The sequence below is a fragment of the Bos taurus genome, chromosome 5 (assembly GCF_002263795.3).
Source record: "Bos taurus isolate L1 Dominette 01449 registration number 42190680 breed Hereford chromosome 5, ARS-UCD2.0, whole genome shotgun sequence".
In the NCBI taxonomy this organism is placed as follows: domain Eukaryota; kingdom Metazoa; phylum Chordata; class Mammalia; order Artiodactyla; family Bovidae; genus Bos; species Bos taurus.
The window spans coordinates 51,736,742-51,761,499 of record NC_037332.1 but is presented as its reverse complement, the minus strand read 5'-3'; the positions used below and the strand labels follow the sequence as shown (position 1 = coordinate 51,761,499).

Below are 24,758 nucleotides of genomic sequence, written 5' to 3'. Positions count from 1 at the left end.
GGTGCAAAATATAAGAGACTGAAATACATGCAGTACAGAGAGGGGAAGCTGACATACATATAACCATAGTTCTAGCTCAGTAGAGATATAGAAGGAATATCTCAAGATGTAATATCTGAAATTCTTTCAAAGGTCATGAAAGACACCAATCCACAGGAAGTCAACTAAATCCCAAATAATACAAAGAAATTCACTACCAGATATTTGTCATGTCACATGGAATGAGACTTCCGAGATTTGATTTCTTCTCCCAACAGTTACCCTAGCTAGGCAATTTGGGTCAAATGATTTAACTCTTCTTTGCCACAGTTTCTGATCTATATAACAGATAAAATAATAGTAGCTACATTATAGATTGTCATAAGTATTAAATGAGTTCATATCTACAAAGCTCTTAAAATAGAGCTGTTGGATTTTTAATATTCATCTGTATTACCTTTACCTTGAATGCTCACACAGTGTGCTCTGGATCAGAGACAGATTTCTTATTAATTATCTCACAATAAAAAATGAAAATAAGCAAACAGGGCTCCTTTGCCCTAAACCTAACCTATGATGAAAGCCATGTGGTCTGTGGGAGATAGAGACTTCACTCTTAAAGAGCACACACAAACTCCCACATGTTCTGGCACCCAGTGCAGGAGTAGTAATTTGAAAGAAGCCTGAGTTAGACCTAGCAGAGTTGCCTGGAGAGGCAGGGGCTGGTTGCAATTCACCCTGGGGACATAGACATTCACAGTAGCCATATATGGGAGCTTTCTACCACATGGACACTGCTGCTTGCAGCTGCCATCGTGGGATCCTCCCTCTGGCTCATTAATGCCAAGACCTGGCCCCATCCAACAGCTTCTAGACATCAGCGCTGGAAGTTCAGTTCAGTTGCTCAGTCATGTCCAACTCTTTGCGACCCCATGGACTGCATGCAGCACACCAGGCTTCCCTGTCCATCACCAACTCCTGGAGCTTGCTCAAACACATGTTCATCGAGTCAGTGATGCCATCCAACCATCTTATCCTCTGTCGTTCCAGTGCTGGAAACCTCAGGCCAAACAACTAACTGTTTGGGAACACAGTCCCACCCATCAGCAAACAGACTGCCTAAAAACTTCCCGAGTTCACAGCCACCTCTAAACTCAGCACTTCCAAAGGGTCCATAGTACAAGAAGGCCAAGACCCAGCTCCACCCACCAGTAGGCCAGCACCAGCAGCTCCCATCAGGAAGCCTGCACAAGCCTCTAGACCAGCCTAATCTATGATGGGGCAGACAGCAGATAAGACAGCAGTAAGAAAATCACAATTCTTCGCCTGAGGACATAGTCCACCTCATCAGGCCAGACGCTACCCTGGGACCAGTGGGGACCCAGCTCTGTAACTAGCAGGCCAACACAAGCTTCAGGACACCATGGACCACATATGCAACTGAGTCAAGAACCAGACCCCTGTCCACCAATGATCTGACACGAGCTCTGGGATCCCTGGAACCTGAAGCCAGGCTCTAGGACTGATCTTACTACCTGCCAGTAGTCTGGCACTGACTCCAGGATTCAGATTCATTCACCAGTAGTGGGTACGATAGTCCCAGAGTCTTCTGGACTCTGACTCCAACCACCAGTGAGTTAGTATTAGCCTCAGGGCATCCTGGGGTTCTGCAATCAGCTGCCTCCTGATCAGGCCCCACTAGCAAGGCAGGGTCTGATAATCATCTGGGCCAGAAGCCAACAAAACCCACCAGACTGCCTACACAGTCAATCTGTCACAACAGAAGGACCTAGACAGCCCTCTTAGAGGGAATCTCAAGAGCATATAGCTTAGATAACAAGAGAGGAGTGTGCTGCTGGGTGTTTTGATTTTTTTTTTTATACAACTAGAATGAATAATTCTAAAATTTGTATTGAAACACAAAAGATCCGGAATACCCAAAGGAATCTTGAATACAAAGAAGAGAACTAGAGGTGTCACACTTCCTGATTTAAGACTATGCAACAAAACTATAGCCATCAAATTAGGATGGTACTGGCACAAAAACAGACATATATCTATATCAATAGAACAGAATAAACAGCCCAGAAATAAACCCATGCACCTCATGGTCACTAATCTATAAAAAAGAGGCAAGCGTATGTAATGAAGAAAAAATAGTCTCTTCAATAAGCAGTGGGAAAACTGGACAGCTACAAGTAAAGGAACAGAATTAGAAATTTTTCTCACATCATACATAAAAATAAACTCAAAATGGATCAAAGACTAAATGTAAGATCTGAAACTATAAAACTCCTAGAAGGAAACATAGGCAGAATACTCTTTGACATAAATCATAGCAATACATTTCTGAATCTCTCTTAAAGAGCAATGGAAGCAAAATCAAAAATAAACAAATGGGATCTAATTAAACCTAAAAGCTTTTGCACAGCAAAGGAAGCCATCAATAGAACAAAAGACAACCTACTACATGGGCAAAAACATTTGCAAATGATATGATAGATAAGGGGTTAATATTCAAAATATATAAACAGCTCATACGACTCAAAAAAAATACAATTTGGTTAAAAAATAGGCATAAGTGAATAGACATTTTTCTGAAGGAAAACACACAGATGGCCAAGTGGCATATGAAAAGATGAACATCACTAATCATCATGGATATGCAAAGTGAAATCACAATGAGATACCACCTCACACCTGTCAAATGGCTATCACAAAAATGATCACAAGTAATCAATGTTCACAAGGATATGGAGAAAAAACAACCTTTGTACACTGTTGGTGAGAAGGGGAATGTAAATTGGTGTACCAGTATGGAAAACAGGATGGAATCTTTCCCCAAAATGGAAAAATAGATCTACTATATGATGCAGCCATTCTATTCCAGGGTATTTTACCAATATAGTCAGAGAAAACTATAATTTGAAAGGATACATGCTTCTGAATGTTCATTGCATCACTGTTTACAATGGGCAAGTTTTGAAAGCAACCTAAATATCCATAGAGAGATGAATGTATAAAGATGTGGTATGTATGCACAATGGAATACTACTGAGCCATAAAAAGGATGAAATTGTGCCATTTGCAACAACATGGATAGACCTGGAGGGTATTGTGCTTAGTCAAATATGTCAGAGAGAGAAAGACAAACATTGTATGTTATTAAAATAAACAAATGAATATGGTAAAACAGAAACAATCTCTTAGATATAGAGAATAAATTAGTGATTAATAGTGGAGAGAGGAAAAGAGGAGGGGAAAAATAAGGGTTGGGGATTAAGAGACACAAACTATTATGTATAAAATAAGCCATAAGGATATAGTATATAGCACAGGGAATGTAGCTAACATTTTATAATAACATTAAATGTAATATAATCCATAAAAATTTTGAATCACTGTGTTATATACCAGAAACTAATCTAGTATTATAAATCAACTATACCTCAATAAAAAGAAATAATTGAAAAACTTTCTTAGTACTACTTTGAAAACCCATTTGACAGAATCCGGCAAGACTGAAGATATGCAATGCCCCATGACCTAGAAGTTTATTCATTGGAATGTGCCTTTGAGACACCCTTGCACATGTACAACAGGAAAGATACACAAGAATATTCATAGAAACTTAGTTCATAATGACAAGAACACAAAATATTCATGTATGGACTGTAACCACCAGGTTCCTCTATCCATGGGGATTATCCCAGCAAGAACACTGTAATGGGCTACCATGCCCTTCTCCAGGGGATCTTCCCAACCCAGGGATCGAACTCAGGTCTCTTGTATTGCAGCCAGATGCTTTACCAAAGAACCACTAGGGAAGCCCAAGAATACTGGAGTGGGTAGCCTAACCCTTTTCCAGGGGAACTTCCCGACCTAGGAATAAACTGGGGTCTCCTGCAATGCAGGAGAATTCTTTATCAGCTGAGCTACCTGGGAAGCCCAAAAAAAAAAAAAAAAAACAGAGCAACATTAAATAATAAGAATATTAACCACAGGTATTTACCATCAAATGTAATGAATGTCACAAATATACTATTTGGCAAAATAGCAAATTATAAAAACACAGTATAACACTATTATGTAAATCAATAACAAAATTCAGCAGCATGTCATGTGGATATACACAGATACATGGTAAAATTATAAATAAAAGCAAAGAAATTATAAATACAAAGTTTAGAATAGGGATTAGCTTAGGTAAGGAGGCAAAGAAATGAAATTAGAGTGGAAGACACATGTTCAAAAGAATTAGAAATGTTACATGTCTCAATCGGGTGATGAGCACACTTGTGTTCTTTTAAGAATATGTCCTAAATATTCAGTTCAGTTCAGTAGCTGAGTTGTGTCCAACTCTTTGTGACCCCTGAACCGCAGCATGCCAGGCCTCCCTGTCCATCACCAACTCCCGGAGTCCACCCAAACCCAGGCCCATCGAGTTGGCGATGCCATCCAACCATCTCATCCTCCGTTGTCCCCTTCTTCTCCTGCCCTCAACCTTTCCCAGCATCAGGGTCTTTTCCAATGAATCAACTCTTCGCATGAGGTGGCCAAAGTATTGGAGTTTCAGCTTCAACATCAGTCCTTCCAATGAACACCCAGGACTGATCTCCTTCAAAATGGACTGGTTGGATCTCCTTGCAGTCCAAGGGACTCTCAAGACTCTTCTCCAACACCACAGTTCAAAAGCATCAATTCTTCGGCGCTCAGCTTTCTTTATAGTCCAACTCTCACATTCATACATGACCACTGGAAAAACCATAGCCTTGACTAGATGGACCTTTGTTGGCAAAGTAATGGCTCTGCTTTTTAATATGCTGTCTAGGTTGGTCATAACTTTCCTTCCAAGGAGCAAGTGTGTTTTAATTTCATGGCTGCAATCACCATCTGCAGTGATTTTGGAGCCCCCAAAAATAAAGTCAGCCACTGTTTCCCCATCTATTTGCCATGAACCAGATGCCATGATCTTAGTTTTCTGAATGTTGAGCTTTAAGCCAACCTTTGCACTCTCCTCTTTCACTTTCATCAAGAGGCTCTTTAGTTCCTCTTCACTTTCTGCCATAAGGGTGGTGTCATTTGCATACCTGAGGTGATTGATATTTCTCCTGGCAACCTTGATTCCAGCTTGTGCTTCTTCCAGCCCAGTTTTTCTCATGATGTACTCTGCATAGAAGTTAAATAAGCAGGGTTACAATATACAGCCTTGACGTACTCCTTTTCCTATTTGGAACCAGTCTGTTGTTCCATGTCCAGGTCTAACTGTTGCTTCCTGACCTGCATACAGGTTTCTCAAGAGGCAGGTCAGGTGGTCTGGTATTCCCATCTCTTGAAGAGTTTTCCACAGTTTATTGTAATCCACACAGTCAAAGGCTTTGGCATAGTCAATAAAGCAGAAATAGATGTTTCTCTGGAACTCTCTTGCTTTTTCCATGATCCAGCGGATGTTGGCAATTTGATCTCTGGTTCTTCTGCCTTTTCCTAAACCAGCTTGAACATCTGGAATTTCACAGTTCACGTATTGCTGTATGTACATTAATTAAAATATTATGTACATGTCAAATAATATGTAAATAATACTTATTAGATGTAAAATAGTTTAAACAAAAGGAATATTTGCATAGAAAATATAAAAGGAAGAAAGAAAGGAAAAGGGGAAAGAGGAAGAGAAATTTTTCCTACATTCTTCCTCCAAAATATTCTTATAGGGTGGAAATGGATCAGCAAAACAACTCAAAAGTCATTTCTATACTGCACTGGGTTTGGCACTTTGAGTAGGTTTTCTGAGTCAATCTCATATGTTCAAGAAACATTCTTTTTTTTTTTTGGCAAAAAGTAAGAAAAGATCTTTGTTTTGAAGTTAGCACAGAACAGAGCACAACTTATAAGTTCTTAAAAGCAGCTCTAAAAATTGTATGCAGTATTCACTATGGAGCAGTCCTTTTGATTGATTCTCTTAGAGACCCCACGACTTGGCTTTGGAGATGAGAAAACATCCTTATCATGAGCCCTTGTTTTGCTGGACTGACACTCACAATTACTATGAATCTCTCCCATTTCTCTCAATTCTATTTTTATAGACTGAGAAGGTGCACTGGGATGACCATCCATGGGGACCATATGGATGATATGTCTTCTCTATTCAGTTCAGATCAGTCACTCAGTCATGTCCGACTCTTTGCAACCCCATGAATCACAGCACACCAGGCCTCCCTGTCCATCACCAACTCCCGGAGTTCACTCAGACTCACGTCCATTGAGTCAGTGATGCCATCCAGCCATCTCATCCTCTGTTGTCCCCTTCTCCTCCTGCCCCCAACCCCTCCCAGCATCAGGGTCTTTTCCAATGAGTCAGTTCTTCACATCAGGTGGCCAAAGTATTGGAGTTTCAGCTTTAGCATCAGTCCTTCCAATGAACACCCAGGACTGATCTCCTTCAGAATGGACTGGTTGGATCTCCTTGCAGTCCAAGGGACTCTCAAGAGTCTTCTCCAACCCCACAGTTCAAAAGCATCAATTCTTCGGCGCTCAGCTTTCTTCACAGTCTGACTCTTACATCCATACATGACCACTGGAAAGCTGGTGTCTTCTCTAGTGAAGTCCAAATCAGGGGGCTCGGCCCCAGTAGTTTGCCCCTTTTTAAAAGGTGAATATTGAAAGCTGCAGTTATAACTAGACATGGAACAAAGGACTGGTTCAAAATTGGAAAAGGACTACGTCAAGGTTGTATATTGTCACCCTGCTTATTTAACTTACATGCAGAGTACATCATGCAAAATACCAGGCTGGGATGAAGCACAAGATGGAATCAAGATTGCAGAGAGAAAATATCAATAAACTCAGAGATGCAGATGAAAACACCCTTATGGCAGAAAGTGAAGAAGAACTAAAGAGCCTCTTGATGAATGTGAAAGAGGAGCATGAAAGAACTGGCTTAAAACTCAACATTCAAAAACCTAAGATCGTGGCATCTGGTCCCGTCACTTCATGCCAAATAGATGGGGAAACAATGGAAACAGTGAGAGACTTTATTTTCTTGGGCTCCAAAATCACTGCAGATGCTGACTGCAACCATGAAATGAAAAGATGCTTGCTCCTTGGAAGAAAAACTATGACCAACTTATACACCATATTAAAAAGCAGAAACATTACTTGGCCAAAAAAGTCCATATAGTCAAAGCTATGGTTTTTTCAGTAGTGTGAATGTGACAGTTGGACCATAAAGAAGGCTGAGTGCCAAAGAATCGATACTTTTGAACTATAGTGCTAGAGAAGACTCTTGAGAGTCCCTTGGACTGCAAGGAGATCAAACCAGTCAATCCTAAAGGAAATCAATCCTGAATATTCATTAGAAGGACTGATGCTGAAGCTGAAGCTCCAATACTTTGGCCACCTGATGGGAAGAGCTGACTCATTAGAAAAGACCCTGATAATGGGAAAGATTGAAGGCTGAAGGGGATGACAGAGGACAAGATTGTTGGATGGCATCACCAACTCAATGGACATGAGTTTGAGCAATCTCCAGGAGATGGTGAAGGACAGGAAAGCATGGCATGCTGTAGTCCATGGGGTCTCAAAGTGTTGGACAGGATTGAACAGGATTCAGTCAACAACAGGATTGTTGTTGTTGTTGTTGTTGTTGTTTAATGTTGTTTTAATATTATACCAGTAACCCTTATTTAAAAATTTTTAAGCTTTATTTATGGATCTGTGAGCTATACTAAGGAAAAGAAGAAAACATGCACAGTGGGGCAAAAACAGGATTGTGAAATATGAAGAAACTTTTTATAAAATTCATATTTTGAAAGGTGACTTTTTTGTTTTAAACATAGGGGGGAAAGATTTATAAGTGTTTGTAAGTGTCACACCACATCTTTCCCTCCCTGGCATACTTCTTCCATGTAATGCTAATTAAATGCACACGTGTAACTATTTTAAGTGTTAACAAAATTCAAGGCACGCTTAACTCTAATCAAAAATAAGAAAGTAAGTTGCTAATCTGTGGACTTTACAGAGGAAAAAGAACTAGATTGTAAAATCATATTTCACAGAAAAATCTAAATTGACTTTTCAGGTTATGAATACTTAATTATGGTAGGAACAGTCCAGAAATAGCCCATTTTAATTCATTTAGGAAAAAGTATTTATTCACTATGCTGAGTCTCATGCTCAGGAAAGAGAACAGAAAGAGGCATAATTTTGAGCTATCAAGCTTAACACACATAAATAAGACAAATATCCTCCCTTCCCCTGTTTCATGGCAGGATTGAACCTGCTTAATATCATACTAGCGGTAAAACCCAAATAGTGGCCAAAGATATACTCTGGCATGAAGAAATATGACCTACAAAAAGTACTGAAATTCACATGTATACATATTATTAAGATAAATATTATTAAAGGTGCTTTCATTATTGGATAATTACACGTTGAAACTCATCTTTGTTGCCTGTCAACTCAACATTTTAACATCTTAAAAATGGAAATGGTAGGAATAAAGCAGATTCACAGTTCTGTACTCTGAATATTATTTGCAGAAGTGACAGTAATCTTGGAAACATTTTAATACTCATTCATTCCCTATCAAAGCCATATTAGGATCTCTGCATCTTCACTTGAAAAGAACTGCAATGGGCAGACCCATATTTAGTAAAAGTAACTCACCAGTAAAGGCAGAACACAATAGTCTGTATTAAACAGAGTTTCCTTCCATAGACAGCGAGGAAGAAATGAGAAGAACTTACCTTTATGATGGTTTGCACTGGATACAACTTTCCCCCACAAGGTTACAATAAATATTATTATTAGCAGTTTTCCTTTTGTTGCTTTCTGTAAGTATCTCTTACTCATCCTGTAAAAAATGATAATAATAATAATAAAAATCTTAAGTATGTGAACCCACTGTTTATCCACTATAATCATGGTACAAGTTCCTATGACATTTTAACACCTACATTTGCATTTCTTATATTAAAATACTGTTCTCTGCATATAAATTATGAACAGAAAAAAGATTAAAGTTTTCCAAACAAAGTACCTTGATACAATGCAAGTGATAAGAGAGGCCCTAGCTCTATCAACCTTGTTTCACTTAATGACAGCTGAAACCAACCAAAAAACATTACTATTTTTCTCTCCATATAAATATAGATTCATCTTTTTCAAAAAATTCAAGGCACAGCTGTTTGAATAATCTTTAAGTAAGTGATTTGTTTTACTTTTAAAAAATTCTTCTTCAAAGCCAAGTCAAACGGTCAGGGTAAACAGTTGAGATAAAACGTATTTGATGAATTCCTGCACAGAATAAAATCATTTCAAATCTACTATTTCTAATGTGCTTTTTAAAAGTCACTTTACTGTACGACATCACTACTGCTGAAACACAGGTGTCTTAATATTGTTGGAACCTACCATGCTGTACTTTATGAGTAGAAGAAAAATGAAACAGGAGAATGAAAAATAGCAAGTTAACATTTGCAAGTTGAGACTACAAAACAGGAAAACAAAGCAATGTTATAATAAAATAATAGCTACCCAAAACAAAAGTTTAGCACCTACTTTCTGTAGCACTGAATACAACATTATTTCAACTGTTCTTCAGGACAAATTGGGGATGTTGGTATGTCTATCCCCATTTTGTAGATGATGAAGGACAGAAATTACATTAAATTTGTGTTTAATGATAGAGTGAAAACTCAAACACCAAATTGCCTTAATCTAAAATCTTTACATTAACTATTATATTGCTAAGGGGTAAGCAAAACATAAAATATAATCCATCCGCATTTTATTTATGAGGGAGATAAAATATACATCCATCACACTGTACCTCCCCAGATTCAATCCTGAATGGACAGAACTCCATTCTTATCTGACCTGCATTCTTGTCTTAGTTCTAGTGCAAGTTTGTGAGGTCGCTTCCTCACCTAGCCTGATTCCTCCTCCTGAGTCCTCCATGTTATCTTTTTGCTCACACCTTCACTTCCAAAACATTCTGTCTCCAAAAGTATGACTCTGTGGTAGCAATGATGACTGTATAATTTTGAAGAGGAGTCACTCATACCAATAAATGGATTAAAAATAAATTGATATTTTATGCATATTTAATACAGATACACAGTTACACTTCTTGGCCTGGAGAGATTGTTCACACTGATTCAGATGTTGAGGGGGCAGCAATGTGTGACTAAGAACACAGACTCCAGACTTACTCCTGAATCAGACTGTTTGGATTTGAGTCTGGCTCTCTTGGCTTCTGATTGAGTAATCTTGTGTGAGTTTCTGGATCTCCTGCTTCAACTTTTTCTTCTGCCATATGGAGTATGTATGTGAAGAGCCTGGCCCCATGGCTGGCATGTATAAGGGCTCAATGACTATGAGCCTGGAAAGTGTTCAGTCATTTGGATGTTTTGTTGTTCCTGGAGTACATGAGAGGCCCATCCATGCATGAGATGATTGAAGGGAATTTCAGTGGACCCAACAGCTGCAAGTCCTCCATGGACCTTGGTTTTGTGACGTGTTTAGATAATGTACAAAGGAATAAGTGTTGACCTTTGGATTAGATGGCTTGGTTTAAAATCTGGCTTATTGCCTACTATCTATATGACTTTATAAATTACTTAACTAAGTATTTTTGCAACCAAAGTGAGAATAATATCTATCTCATAGTTGTTGGTACAAAAACTAAAGGAGTTAGTTCATGGAAAGAATTTACCACTACACATACAAGATAATTAATGCTCAATAGGTGTTAACCATTACTACGGCCATAACTTTGTTAGACCTGCATTTCCCAAATCTGTGTGTCCTGCGAGGCATCACTTCACAGAATGTTAATACAGTATTGAAAAACAAAGGGGGCAAGTAGATTTACAAAACTCTGGGTGCAACCAGATTTTTTGAAACAAGAGGCATATCTGAGTGTACAGCATTGTCTAGAAACCTTTCTTCACAGCGTAATACAGTATACTAATGTCCTCAGGAAGTATCTTAGAAAAACAATCTGGTTTAGGGATATTCAATCTCAAGTGCCCATTTAATTCCCATTTAAAATCTTCCATTCTATTACCTTTGTGGTTTTTTGGCACTCTTACTGTTAGCTTTGTTATGAGATTCTTCTTTTTCTCACATTTTTGCCACCATCCTGCCTCCTCTCCTACATCCAATCCCTGCAACAATATTGTACTGCATAACCTATAACAGAATGAACAGTTTAGCAAACTTCATCTGACAAGAAGAGCTGCTTAGCATAATTCTTGATAATAGCTTTCCCATAGCAAATGGCCTCTGCTACAAGGTCAATGACCCATTGTATTTTCCCTATCATTGTTCCCCGACCACATGGCATGACAGAACTGACAACTGGTCAAACAGATAACTAGACATATGGAAACAGAAACACCCACAAAGTCACCAGGCTGTCAAACTGAAAAAGGAAGGAGAAAGGAGGTCAACATATGGAAGTCTGTAAAGACCCCTGCCTTTCCTCTCATACCACCCCTACCCCTATCCAGTCAATGACCACGTTCTGTCAATACTGCTTTCTGAATATCTCTTACTTATGCACACATCCCTGCTGCAATACTGCAGCTCAGGCCACCAAAATTTTTCATGGGCAACACGCAGCCTCCTAACTGGACTTCCTGCTGCCAATATTGTCGTCCTTGGGAACCAAAGGCTGAATCTTTGTCTGCTTTTCATATGATTCTGTTTGTCATGTTTAGTACTTAGGAAGTACCTGATAAATACTGCTAACTGAGCGAAACGCATTCTCTATGTGTGCTGTGCTTAGTCACTCAGTTGTGTCTGACTCTTTGTGACCTCATGGACTGTAGCCCACCAGGCTCCTCTGTCCATGGGATTCTCCAAGCAAGAATACTGGATTGGGTTGCTGTGCCCTCCTCCAGAGGATCTTTCTAACCCAGGGATCAATCCCAAGTCTTCCGTGTTGCAGGCACATTCTGTACCATCTGAGCCACCAGGAAAACCCGTATAGCACACTCTATATTGTAGCCAAACATGTAACTATGATCATGAGACCCCCTTCATGTGATTGCAACTTTCACACGATTCTCTTCTAGGTTTAAGGGAAAGAAAAAAAAAAAAAAAAAAAACTTGTACTGGTATCAGAGTTAAAAACAATAACTTTACTTTTTCTGTCTTTCTGTCTCCAATCTTACTTTACACCATTCTTCCCCAACTCTCTCTCCATGTACACTCATAGTCAATATTTTAACTCTACAAAATTTCCTCTACATCTTCCAACTAAATCTCCATGTCACCTGAAACATGTCACCCATCTCCATGTGCCACAGACTCTTCAAACTGCTAACTTCTATTCATTGGTCAGGGTGTAGCTTAGAATTCCTTCTACAGGATTTGGTCAAGACCATGTTAAAAGCCGGAGAAGGCAATGGCACCCCACTCCAGTACTCTTGCCTGGAAAATCCCATGGGCAGAGGAGCCTGGTGGGCTGCAGTCCATGGGGTCGCTAAGAGTCGGACACGACTGAGCGACTTCACTTTCACTTTTCACTTTCATGCATTGGAGAAGGAAATGGCAACCCACTCCAGTGTTCGTGCCTGGAGAATCCCAGGGACGGGGAGCCTGGTAGGCTGCCGTCTATGGGGTCGCATAGAGTCGGACACGACTGAAGCGACTTAGCAGCAGCAGCAGCATGTTAAAAGCCCTACTCTATATAGACCAGGCACATGTCACACTGTAATATAATTTTCTATTTACTTATCCCCATCCCTTACTGTCATACAAGATTTCTAAAGATAGGGACTGTGAACCATACATTTGAAAATACCTAGAGCCTGAGAGTCTCTTGAACTGCAAGGAGATCAAACCACTCAATCCTAAAAGAAATCAACCCTGAATATTCATTGGAAGGATAGATGCCGAAGCTCCAATAATTTTGCCACATGATGCAAACAGCCAATTCATTGGAAAAGACCCTGATGCTGGGAAAGACTGAGGGCAGGAGGATAAGTGGGCGACAGAGTACAAAATGGTTAGATAGTATCACCGACTCAATGGATATGAATCTGAGCAACGTCTGGGACGTACTGAAGGACACAGAAGGCTGGCACACTGCAGTCCATGGGGTCACAGAGAGTCAGAAATGACTTAGCAACTGAACAATAAAAGAGAGCCTGGCCCAAGGTTCAGCTCAATAACTAAGAGAGTATTTGTTGAACGTGGGTCACATCATGTTGTAGAGCCAAAGATATCATGCCATTGCCAACATGAGCAGGAAGCAAGTGTATGTCACTATTTTAGGATGAAACTAGGAAAAGACCCACAGAAAGAAGAAAGTGAGATAGGGGTAGGGGAGGGGAAGATAAGACAAAGCGAAGAAGAAAAAGAAAAGGGAGAAATCCAATCTGGAATGTGATTTATTCTGATTTTAAAATAACAACCAAGATTGAGCAAACTGAAATGTAACAGAGTGATGACTGATGTTCCACGAAGGGGCAGCACCCAGGAAGAAAACCCTAAAGAAAATAGGCTGGATGGTATGCTTCTTCCTGACCTTGTACAAGAGCACAGAGGGTGGGGGCACTCACTTCTCATTCAAGGTGCTAAACACCAGGTCTCAGTCTAAAAATTTCCCCCGTAGTCAAAGGTTGAATGCACTTTCAAAATTGTCACACTGTTGTTTTGTTTTTTTCTTTTTTTTTTAAAGCAACATTTAAGTGAACTTTAGAACAGCAAAAGCTGTGAGAAGAAGAAACTGGAAACTGAAGGATAAATTCACAGAGAGGATGAAACCTTGAAATTGCTCCCCAAGCAGCAGCCGCTGGCAAGACAGGGGAAATAGAATAATTGAGAAATGCTAACCTTGGCGGTGAAGGATGTTGAAGTGAAAAGCTGTCAAAGTAGAGAACTGACAATTAAATCTCCAGACTTTCTTTTGCTCTTCTCATCTGTACTATGTTTCAGTTATATCCGTTCAGATGTCTGAATGGTGTTAGAACCCTCTGCCCCCACACTGATGTTAAAAGTGTATTTCAATTATAAATAAGCAAGAAACTATTATGCTCCTAGAAAAATCACTTTACCATAAAAACAGAAGGCAGGTTTAACTAATATAAAGAAGATGGAAAGGGAAAAAAGGTGGGAAAGACTTATAAACAAGAAGATAAAAAGCTGGAGCCTGGAACCCAATCACCTGGCCTCTCCTAGAGCTTAAGGCACTTATTTGTGGAAGTAAAGGTCATGTGTATGTGTGTGTTTAGGCACGCTTGGTCATTCAGTCGTTTCTGACTCTGCGACCCCATGGATTATAACCAGCCAGGCTCCTCTGTCCATGGGATTTCCCAGGCAAGAATACGGGAATGGGTTACCATTTCCTTCTTCAAGGGATCTTCCCAACCCAGTGATAGAAACTGAGTCTCCTGTGTCTACTGCATTCCAAGTAGATTCTTTTACTCCGCTGAGCCATCAGGGAAGCCTTAATAATGGTCATATAAGGCAATGTATATTGGGTTGGCCACAAAGTTCATTTGAGTTTTTCCATGTTACAAAAACCCAAAGGAACTTTTTGGCCAGCTCAGTACAAAAGTCTTTTTATATGATGTTTTTCTACACTGATCTAACATTCATATCAACCTTGTGTCAACAAATTACGATGGCATGAACTTTAACAGCCAAATCTAGTAAAGGGATTTAACCTTGAAATAGAATGCTCCAACTGATAAGTTCCTTCTGTCCTGATAGGGACCAGAATGGTATTTATAAAATGTAAATCAAATAATACCACACCCTGCTCTTTGCTGAAAACCCTAGAAATTTACCTGCGTATTGAAATAAGAGTAAAAATCTAAATTTCTCACTGGAGAGAACATTCAACATCATCTCCCTGCTTGACTTTTCTGACCTCAATTCACATCCATGTTCCCCTCCATCTTTACACTTCAGACACATTGGCCCTCCCTCTGTCCCTTTGTCAGAGGAGGTAATCAGGAGGACATGACTGCTGGTTGATACTCAAGCTGTACCCAGGCAGCTTCCTTCCCTGTCCTAGGAATGTATATTCTGCCCACTGTGCCGACAGGGAGAGCTACTCCAAGGATGTACCTTGAGAGGTGATGTGTGCTGCTAAGACCATCCAGACTGAATACATGACTGAACCCTAGTAAAGCCTCTTAAGATTTGCTGGGCAGCTGAGGAATGATTTCCCTCATCCAGCACCTAAGACAAGCCTCCAGTGTAAGTTCCCTTGCTTGTTAAATGCTCCACTTACCAATCTCCCTTGTGCATCCCTCCTCACCCTCCACATATGGAGGCCAGTTTCAGATTTCACCCTGGAAACTTCAAGGGTGTAAACCAATCCCCTTGCAGCCAAATTCATTCTAGAACCCAAATTAAATGTTAGCTCTGCCTTGAAAGCTCTCCCTCTAGTCTTTGCATGGTCAGTTTCAGTTCATGGTCACCTCCACAGAGAACAACTCCTGAGCATCTTACCCTTCAGAGTCCAGAGACACCCACCCCACTCTCTCTTGTTCTTAATATCCTGTCATATAGATCTTCCTCATCTTAAAATGGGGCTACATCCAGATTAATTCAGTGTACATTGAAAATGCATTTGATACACTTAACCTACAAAACATCAGAGCTCAGACCAGCCTACCTTAAGCATGCTCAGAATACTTACATTAGCCTTTGCATGCATGCTAAGTCGCTTTGTGTCCAACTCTTCATGACCCGGTGGGCCGTGGCCCACCAGACTCCTCTGTCCATGGGATTCTCTAGGCAAGAATACCAGAGTGGGTTTCCATACTCTCCTCCAGGGAATTTTCCTGACCCAGGGATCGAAACCAAGTTTCTTAAGTCTCCTGCATTGTTAGGCAAGTTCTTTATCACTAGCACCACCTGGAAAGCCCAACATTAGCCTACAGTTGGGCAAACATAAAGCCTATTTTGGAGAAGGAAATGGCAACCCACTCCAGTATTCTTGCCTGGAGAATCCCATGGACAGAGGAGCCTGGCAGGCTACAGTCCATGGTGTCACAAGAGTTGGACATGATTTAGTGACTAAACCACCAAAGCCTATTTTACAATGAAGTGTTGAATATCTCATAAATTTATTGAGTGCTATATTGAAAATGAAAAACAGAATGGTAGTATGGGTACAGAATGATTCTAAGTGAAGCAGCTATTTACTTTTGGGATCATATGGCTAACAGGAAGCTTCAATTCACCCATATTTTCCAGTATCAGGAGCAAGTATTGTACCACATATTGCCAGACAAGAAAAAAATTCAAAATTCAAAGTATAGTTTGAAAGTATAGTCAAATTCAAAGTTATATGAATGCAAACCATTTAAAGTTGGGGACCATCTGTATTTCCTCCATTTATTATAATCTGAAATTATTTTATTCATTTATCTACATATTTGAGGTATTTATTTTCTTCTCTCGCTAAAATGTTATTTCTATAAGGACAAATCCTCTCCACTTTTTTTTTTTTTTTTGCCCCACCACACAGCATGTGGAACTTCTCCAACCAGGGATTGAACCTGTGTCCCTGCATTGGAAGCACAGTGCTTTAACCACTGGACTGCCAGGGAAGTCCAAGTTCCTCTCCATTAATCACTGTGCCAGCACACAGAATACCTACATCACAGAACATCAACATATGTTCAATGAAGGAATCTGTGCCTTGATTTTAGAATCAGAACAAATGAATCCTTTTTAATGGAGGTTTCATTACTTTTTTATTTTAAACAACTAAATGTCTGCTATACTCAGTGGCTAAGAATATCAGTGGAAAGTACGGTGCACAGGCTGGCGTGTGGAGAGATACAAAATGAAGTGAGGAGCATGGGAGATGAGAAAATGGAAACAGACTAAATCACTCTTTTAAGAAACAATACTGAAAAGGGAAGTAAAGACAAAATGGTAGCGAGAGACTTGAACAGGTGATTGGAAAAAGCCAGAAGGAAGAGGTATGTTAAAAATACCAAAGTCAGGGTAGACTAAGTTTTTGTAAATATCTATGCTCTACAAAGACAAGTTATTATGACAATATTATTATTATCCTAAGTATTGTTATTACTTTTAATTTCCCTATTTTATATTGAAGCAAATGCATCTTCCAAAATTAATTATCCTTTGTTTTCTGATAGGTTATTACAATAACCCTACTAAATATGACATCTTGAGCCACAAATTTCACTACGTTGCTGGTTTTATCCAATAATAATGTCCAACTTGACTAGCATTTATGCTAGTCAAGAATATTGCTATTGCAATATTCTTTGAGGCAGGCAGACAGTGATATCAGTATTGAGATTAGATAAATATAGATGCATATTAAAGTATAAGGGATCCGTGTGTGTACATATTTTGTACATACAATATATAGTAGCAAATTTAAGAGATAATCATGTGACCCTACCAATAATCCTGTGGTATTGTATTATATTATCCAGAAGCTGAGGTGGTAATCTCTACTCATTTTTATTATTGGTATTCATTTGGATCCACTTTATACCACATATCCAATACCATGACATTATAGTATTTCACACCACACTTAACTGTGTATGTTATTTGAATTAGAATCTACCCACTGAATAGAATCTGTATTTCCCATTTTAAAATTATCAAAAGTTTATAGACTTACAGGACTTCCCTGGTGGTCCAGTGGTTAGCAATCCACCTTGCAGTGCAGGAAATGGGTTCAATTCCTGGTCAGGGAACTAAGATCCCACATGCCAAGGGGCAACTAAGCCTGTGTGCTGCAGCTGCTGAGCCTGAGCGCCGCAGCTGGAGAGAAGCCCACACGTCCCAGTGGAAGATTCCATATGTCACAACCAAGACCTTAAGTAGCCAAATGAATATCTAAAAAGTAAAGTTTATTTACTTTGCATTTTTATATGCCAGTCATAAGATTAGTCCAATTAATTCACATTTTTTTTAGGTAACTTCAAAGCAAAGACTTTGGAATATAGTCCTGGTTCTCACATTTTTCTAAATGGAAACAATAGCTATAAAATTCACTCAATACATCAGTGTTTCATGATGAATGTACCTTTTACATTCCATTCAGTTAAGAAATCGACCCTGGAGATTTAGCCAAGAAAGCTCCACTGGTTTCTAAGGATTGCCTGGCAGCAAATATAAGCCTCTTTTAAGAACCACTATTGCCTCCTTCCTTCACCCAAAATTTATACTTCCATTCATTTTCCTACAATACTGCAATTTTGGTGGGTATAGAAATCCAGGAGTGCTTTTGCTTGATGCCTAGTAATGTACAACCAAAGTGCTGATTTTACATAAGTGCCTTTGCCACCTACAGACCATAATGATAGGAAATAGAAATGTATTATCCTTCAAATGATTTTTCCTGAAACATACAATATTCTAAGGCTCCAAGTGCTAATACCCAAAACAGACAAAAACACTATAGGCAAAATAAAGCAATCATTTATGAGAGACACCTGAAATGACGAGGGCTAAGCTAAACCACATTGCTGTGCATGTTATTACAACTGAATCACTTACCTTCCTTTTCAACCTATAAAATGGGAATGCCATCTATTTTTTCAAATAGGAATGGCATTAAAACTAATAAGAAATTGTGTGATGGCTTGAACTTAAAAGAAAGTTATGTGCTAAATCAGCACTACTACTATTTCTTCAAAGATCCTTCTTTCAGAGCATGGCTTGCAAGGCAGAACTGCTTACCTGAATATGATCCTAGCTCTGACATACAATAGGAAAATGCCTCTGTCGAGTGTACTTAACAACTATGAGCCTCAATGCCCACATACAGAATGCATAAATACTATTACATACTGGTAGGACTGTTGTAAGGAATAAATACAGTGTATATAAAGAATCTGACACAAAGCCAGAATAAAGTAGACACTCAAACTGTAGTGATTATTATACATTATTAATAACATCTAGGGCATAGCCACCTGGCTGGGAATTAGTGAGAAATAGTTTTTGAGCAACAAGTAAAAGAACTTACATGTTTTAATCATAGGTGAAAATGAATCTACTTTTAGGAATTTATCCTAAGTCTATAGAATTAAAGACAGGAATATGAAAAAGTCTTTAAAAAAAAGCAAGGCTAATTAATAGAGTCTTCAGATGGCTCTGCAAAATGAATACTGATACTGGGATATCAGAGAATAGACATCAAATTTATAAATGTACAGAATTCTAAGATCATTAGATACATTAGATCATTAGCTATCTCTAATGCCTATAGAGATACCTGGAACACAGCATGCTAACTGAAGTTATTAATATTGCTACATATGTTTATAGTTTTAAATACACTGGTATCTATGGCCAACTAATCTATGACAAAGGAGACAAGAATATATGAAGAAAAAGAGTCTCCTCAATAAGTGGTTATGGAAAAAGTGCACAGCTTCATGTAAAAGAATGAAATTAGAACATCTCCTGGGCTTCCTTGGTGGTTCAGTAGTTAAAAATCCACCTTGCAATGCAAGTGACATGGGTTTGATCCCTGGTCCGGAAAGATCCCACATGCTGCAGAGCAATTAAGCCCATGCGCCACAACTACTGAGCCTCTCTCTAGAGCCCATGAGCCACAACTACTAAGCCTCTCTCTAGAGCCCATGAGCCACAACTGTTGAGCCCACATGCTGCAACTACTGAAGCCCACGTGCCTAGAGCCTGTGCTCCACAGCAAGAGAAGCCACCGCAGGGAGAAGCCTGCTCACTGCAACGAAGAGTAGCTCCACTGGCCAAAATCAGAGACAGCCCACGTGGCATCGAAGACCCACCACAGCCAAAAATAAAACAAAATAAATAAATCTTAAAAAAAAGAGTCTATTATGTTTTTTTTTAAAAAAACGAGAGAGAGAACATCTCTTCACATCATGTACAAATATAAACTCAAAATTGATTAAAGACCTAAATGCAAGACATGAAAGTTTAAAACTCCTAGAAAGAAAACATAGGCAGAACACTCTTTGACATAAACTGTAGAAACATTTTTGGGGGGATCTGAATGAAATAAAAGCAAAAATAAACAGATAGGATCTAATTAAACTTAAAAATTTTTCACAGCAAACCATCAACAATATGAACAGATAATCTACGGAATGGGAGGAAATATTTGCAAATGATATGACAGCTAAGGGGTTAGTATTCAAAACATATGAACAGCTTATACAACTCAATATCAAAAACAAAACAAACAAAATGGTCAAAAGATCTGAATAGACATTTTTTAGAGAAGACATACAGATGGCCAACAGGCACGTGAAAAGATCCTCACGATAACTTTCTGATGTAAGCTTTGTACATATTAATATTCTCAGATTACAGATCAAATCTGAAAGAACATTTGAAGACAAGTTGTAGATGGTGGAGGGTCTTGAAACCAATTTTCTGCCCACTGGTTCAGTTCTCATTGCAAGTTAACAATACTCCAAATACTCTGTAATGGGCCCCAAAGTAGATGGTACATTTTAGACTTAAAAAAAGACTAAAAGCAAGTTCTAACTATCATTTATCTAGAAAATCATCAAAAGAAGATCACCATATTTCCATGACACTGGATAAAGGAAAGACTATTGTTTTTCATTACTGTGGTCTATGGGCTACAAAACAGTCAATCTTTAAATGGTGTATCTTTTATTATTTATACTCACTGCATGATCTGGTGAAAGGTGAATTAAAACTTCAGAGTTAAGGGTCCAATATCTACCAGATATTAGTCTATTGAGATTAGACCTAATAAAATTGTTATACCAGAAGTGACAAATTTAGGATTATCAGATAAAATAAAGGATGCCAACTTAAAGTCACTTTAATATTTTTACAGGTTTACTGAGAAAAATAATATATTAGAATGCTGCGAATATTAGTGTATACAGTTTGATGCATTTGGCCATGTCAACACTCATGATACCATCATCATTATCAAGACACACAAATATCCATCACCTCCTAAGTTTCCTTGTGTTGTTTCCCTCTGTGTATAAGTCTGTTAAGGACAATGTTTAACATGAATTCTACCATCTAAACAAATTTCAAAGTGCACAATGCCACATTGTCAATTATACACACTATGCTGTACAGCAGATTTTCATAACTTATTCATGCTTTATAACTATAACTTTATACCTATTAAATAACTCCCCATCTTCTCCCACAACTTCTGGCAAACAACTTTCTGTTTTCTGCTTTTGTAAGTTTGACTGATGAGATACCTCACATGAGTGGAATTATGCAGTACTTGTCTTCTTGTGACTGACTTATTTCACTTAGCATATTGTCTTTCAGATCCATCCATGTAATCACAAACAGCAGGATTTCCATCTTTCTTAAGGCTGAATAATATTTCCCTACATGAGTACACCAGGCTTCCCTGGTGACTCAGTGGTAAAGAACCTGTCCTCCAGTGCAGGAGGCATGGGTTTGACCCCTGCATGGGGAAGATCCCCTGGAGAAGGAAATGGTAACCCACTCTAGTATTCTTGCCTGGGAAATCCCACGAACAAAGGAGTCTGGTGGGCTACAGTCCACGGGGTAGGAAAAAGAGTCGGACACAACTCAGCAACTAAACAACAGCGAGTATACCACATTTTCTATATCCATTCATTTGTCAGTAGTCATTTTGGTGGTTTTAATATCTCAGCTATTGTTAACAACACAGTAGTAAACTTGGGAGTGCAGATCTCTCTTCAAGATATTAAGTTCAATTGTACTTTAGAAATATACCAAGGAATGGGATTGCTAGATTCTTATGGTATTCCTATATGGAAGAATTTTTTGGGTGGCATCACGAACTTAATGGACATGAGTATGAGCAAATTCTGGGAAACAGAGAAGGACAGGGAAGTTTGGCATGCTGCAGTCCATGGGGTCGTAAAGAGCTGGACATGACTGAGCAACTGAACACGACAGTGATATTCCTATCTTTAATGTTTTAAGAAACCTGAAAAGTGTTTTCCACAGTGCTTTGTAGACATTCTCACCAACAGAGTGCAGAGGTTCCAATTTCTCCACAACCTTACTGACATTTGTTATCTTTTGGCTATTTGGTGATATCTCACCATGGTTTCGATTTGCATTTCCCTGATGATTAATGATATTGAGCATCTTTTTATGTACCCGTTAGCCACCTGTAAGTCTTCTTAGGAAAAATGTCTATATAACCCTCTGCCCATTTTAAAATCTATTTTGTTTTGCTGTTAGATTATAAAAAGTTCCTTATATTTCAGAAATAAATCCCTTATCAGATTTATCTAAAATTCACATTTAACTGCTGCTGCTGCTGCTAAGTCACTTCAGTCGTGTCCGACTCTGTGCAATCCCATAGATGGCAGCCCACCAGGCTCCCCCGTCCCTGGGATTCTCCAGGCAAGAACCCTGGAGTGGGTTGCCATTTCCTTCTCCAATGCGTGAAAGTGAAAAGTGAAAGTGAAGTCACTCAGTCATCTCTGACTCTTCTCAACTCCATGGACTGCAGCCCACCAGGTTCCTCCGTCCATGGGCTTTTCCAGGCAAGAGTACTGGACTGGGTTGCCATTCCCTTCTCCAATTAATTTAAATAAGACATTAACATTGACTTCTATGTGGAAACATGCTTGAAGAAAAAAAAAAACATACTTAGAATATAGAGAATGGTAGAAAATAAAATAAATCTTCATATGTTTTCTGATTGTCTATTTTCTGCATATAGACTCAAGAAAAGATGTCTAAAAACTACTTCTTCAACTTGGCTTAAGTTCTTCTGACCAGTGTTTAAGATATGAATTGTATATTCCAGTTTAAAATGTAGCAAATTTAGTCTTATGGCAACTAAGGACATGAGGCTTGAAGTCATAATGGGATGTTGAGACTACTTTGTACCACCTGCTAGAGACATGCTATTTAATTTCATAAAGCCTTAGTTTCTGCTTATGTAATATGTAGATAATAACAATACCTACTGGAATGCTAAGTAAGTTAATTTATTTAAACTTCTAAGCACAGATTCTGACACATAGTAATTGATCTATAAATGCCAGCTGTGACACAATAATCATTTAAAATTCTTCTGTGATTAACTTCTTTTTTCAATACGGAAAAACCAGGTAACTGATCTCAGTATCTTTGCCACAAGGCACAAAGAAGACAACACTAAACACCTATCCTTCATTCTTACATGCCCTGTTGGGGTGTTTTACTCCTTTCAAAGTATAGTAGTTAAATCAATCAGATTTTAATTTAATCTCTCTTTCACTTCACAATATTAACCTTAAATAAAATTCTTTCTCTGCATTTCTGTTTTGTATTTAGTGCCCTACTCTTACGATTATTTATCATTCTTTTTAATTATGAAACACTGTTTCCACAATTCAAATCTGCTCTTCCCAAGGGAAAAAGTTAGCAGAAGGCATTATGGTTATGTGCTTGTGGCACAGCAGTAAAGGATCCTCCTGCCAACACAAGAGACGTGGGTTTGATCCCTGGGTTGGGAAGATTCCTTGAGAAGGAAATGGCAATCCACTCTAATATACTTGTCTGGAAAATCCTGTGGACAGAGGAGCCTGGTGGGCTACAGTCCATGGGGTCACAAAAGAGTCAAGCAGGACTTCGTGAATGAACAACAATAAACAACATTATGATTACCTGGTATGGTCAAAGTGAGATTTCACACCGAACCACCCACAACAAGTAATATATGACATCAAACAATAAACCAGAAGCAAATTTGAGTATAACTGAGATAAAACTTAAAATGAAGTAGAGCTATTTAATTGGAAAGAAGCCTAGGCCGTACCATTTAATATAGAATATACGTGTACTATCAAATGATGGTGCATTGATGATATTTATAAAGGAGATGGCTAGATTATTAAAATCTAGACAACACAAATCTTATTTCATGCTCAATCTCCTCCTACAAAAACTTTAGGCAAATATGTCAACTAGAAAGATCTTGATTTACCTCCTCCCACCTTCTTACAGCAATGATTCTCTGTCAAAATATGGCTAGAAACAGGTGGTAGGAGACAGGCAGTATGTAGACAAGCCACAAAACATCCACTCCTGAGTGACAGAGATGGTGATGTTTCACAGCTGTTGGGTGGCATATAACTAAATAGAATAAGAAAACTCCCAATCATACTCACTCTTTGATAGATGCCAAAATCACAAGCCTAGGATATAATTTTGTGATTCTGTATGGCAAAATCATCACCAGCTCTACATATAACATCTAAATTCCACATACAAGATTCATAACAAAATATTTTCTTCCCCTTTTAAGTAAACCTTTTATGATTATTAAAGGAAATATTTTGTAGTCGTAAAATCAGTTCTAAATATTTGTCCACTCAATTACCATTGAGACTAGGTAAGTACTTTTTTACTTTTGCTCTAGTTATCCTTGTTCTCTTAGGAAATGAGGCTGCAGGAGAAATTCACTCCACTTCGCAATTTCTCCTTCATGCTAACAAAGAAGCAAAAGAATGAGTGGCAATGATAAAAATAATTCATCTTCAACGGTTCTTTGTTAGGATAACTTTTGTAACTTAAGAATGACACATTCAGGCTTTTCTGTGGCTCAGCAGTAAAGAATCTGCCTGCCAATGCAGGAGATATGGGTTTGATCCCTGGGTTGGGAAGATCCCCTGGAGGAGGAAATGGCAACCTACTCTAGTATTCTTGCCTGGGAAATCCCATGGATAGAGGAGCCTGGAGGGCTACAGTCCATAGGATTGTAAACCGTCAGACATGACTGATCAACTGAACACACACACACGCAAGGACACTTTCTCATTGTAACT

The 24,758-nt window shown here is 38.7% G+C and overlaps 1 protein-coding gene across 1 annotated transcript in view; it reads right to left on the bottom strand.

Moving 5' to 3' along the window:
- The window catches only part of TAFA2 (TAFA chemokine like family member 2), a 564,942-nt gene that overhangs the window by 164,142 nt on the left and 376,042 nt on the right, over positions 1 to 24,758 (bottom strand). Inside the window, exon 2 of the mRNA XM_002687401.7 lies at positions 8,727 to 8,833. Within this exon, the coding sequence (XP_002687447.2) occupies positions 8,727 to 8,832 (106 nt within the window). The 5' untranslated portion in view covers position 8,833. The remainder of the gene's footprint in view (positions 1 to 8,726; positions 8,834 to 24,758) is intronic.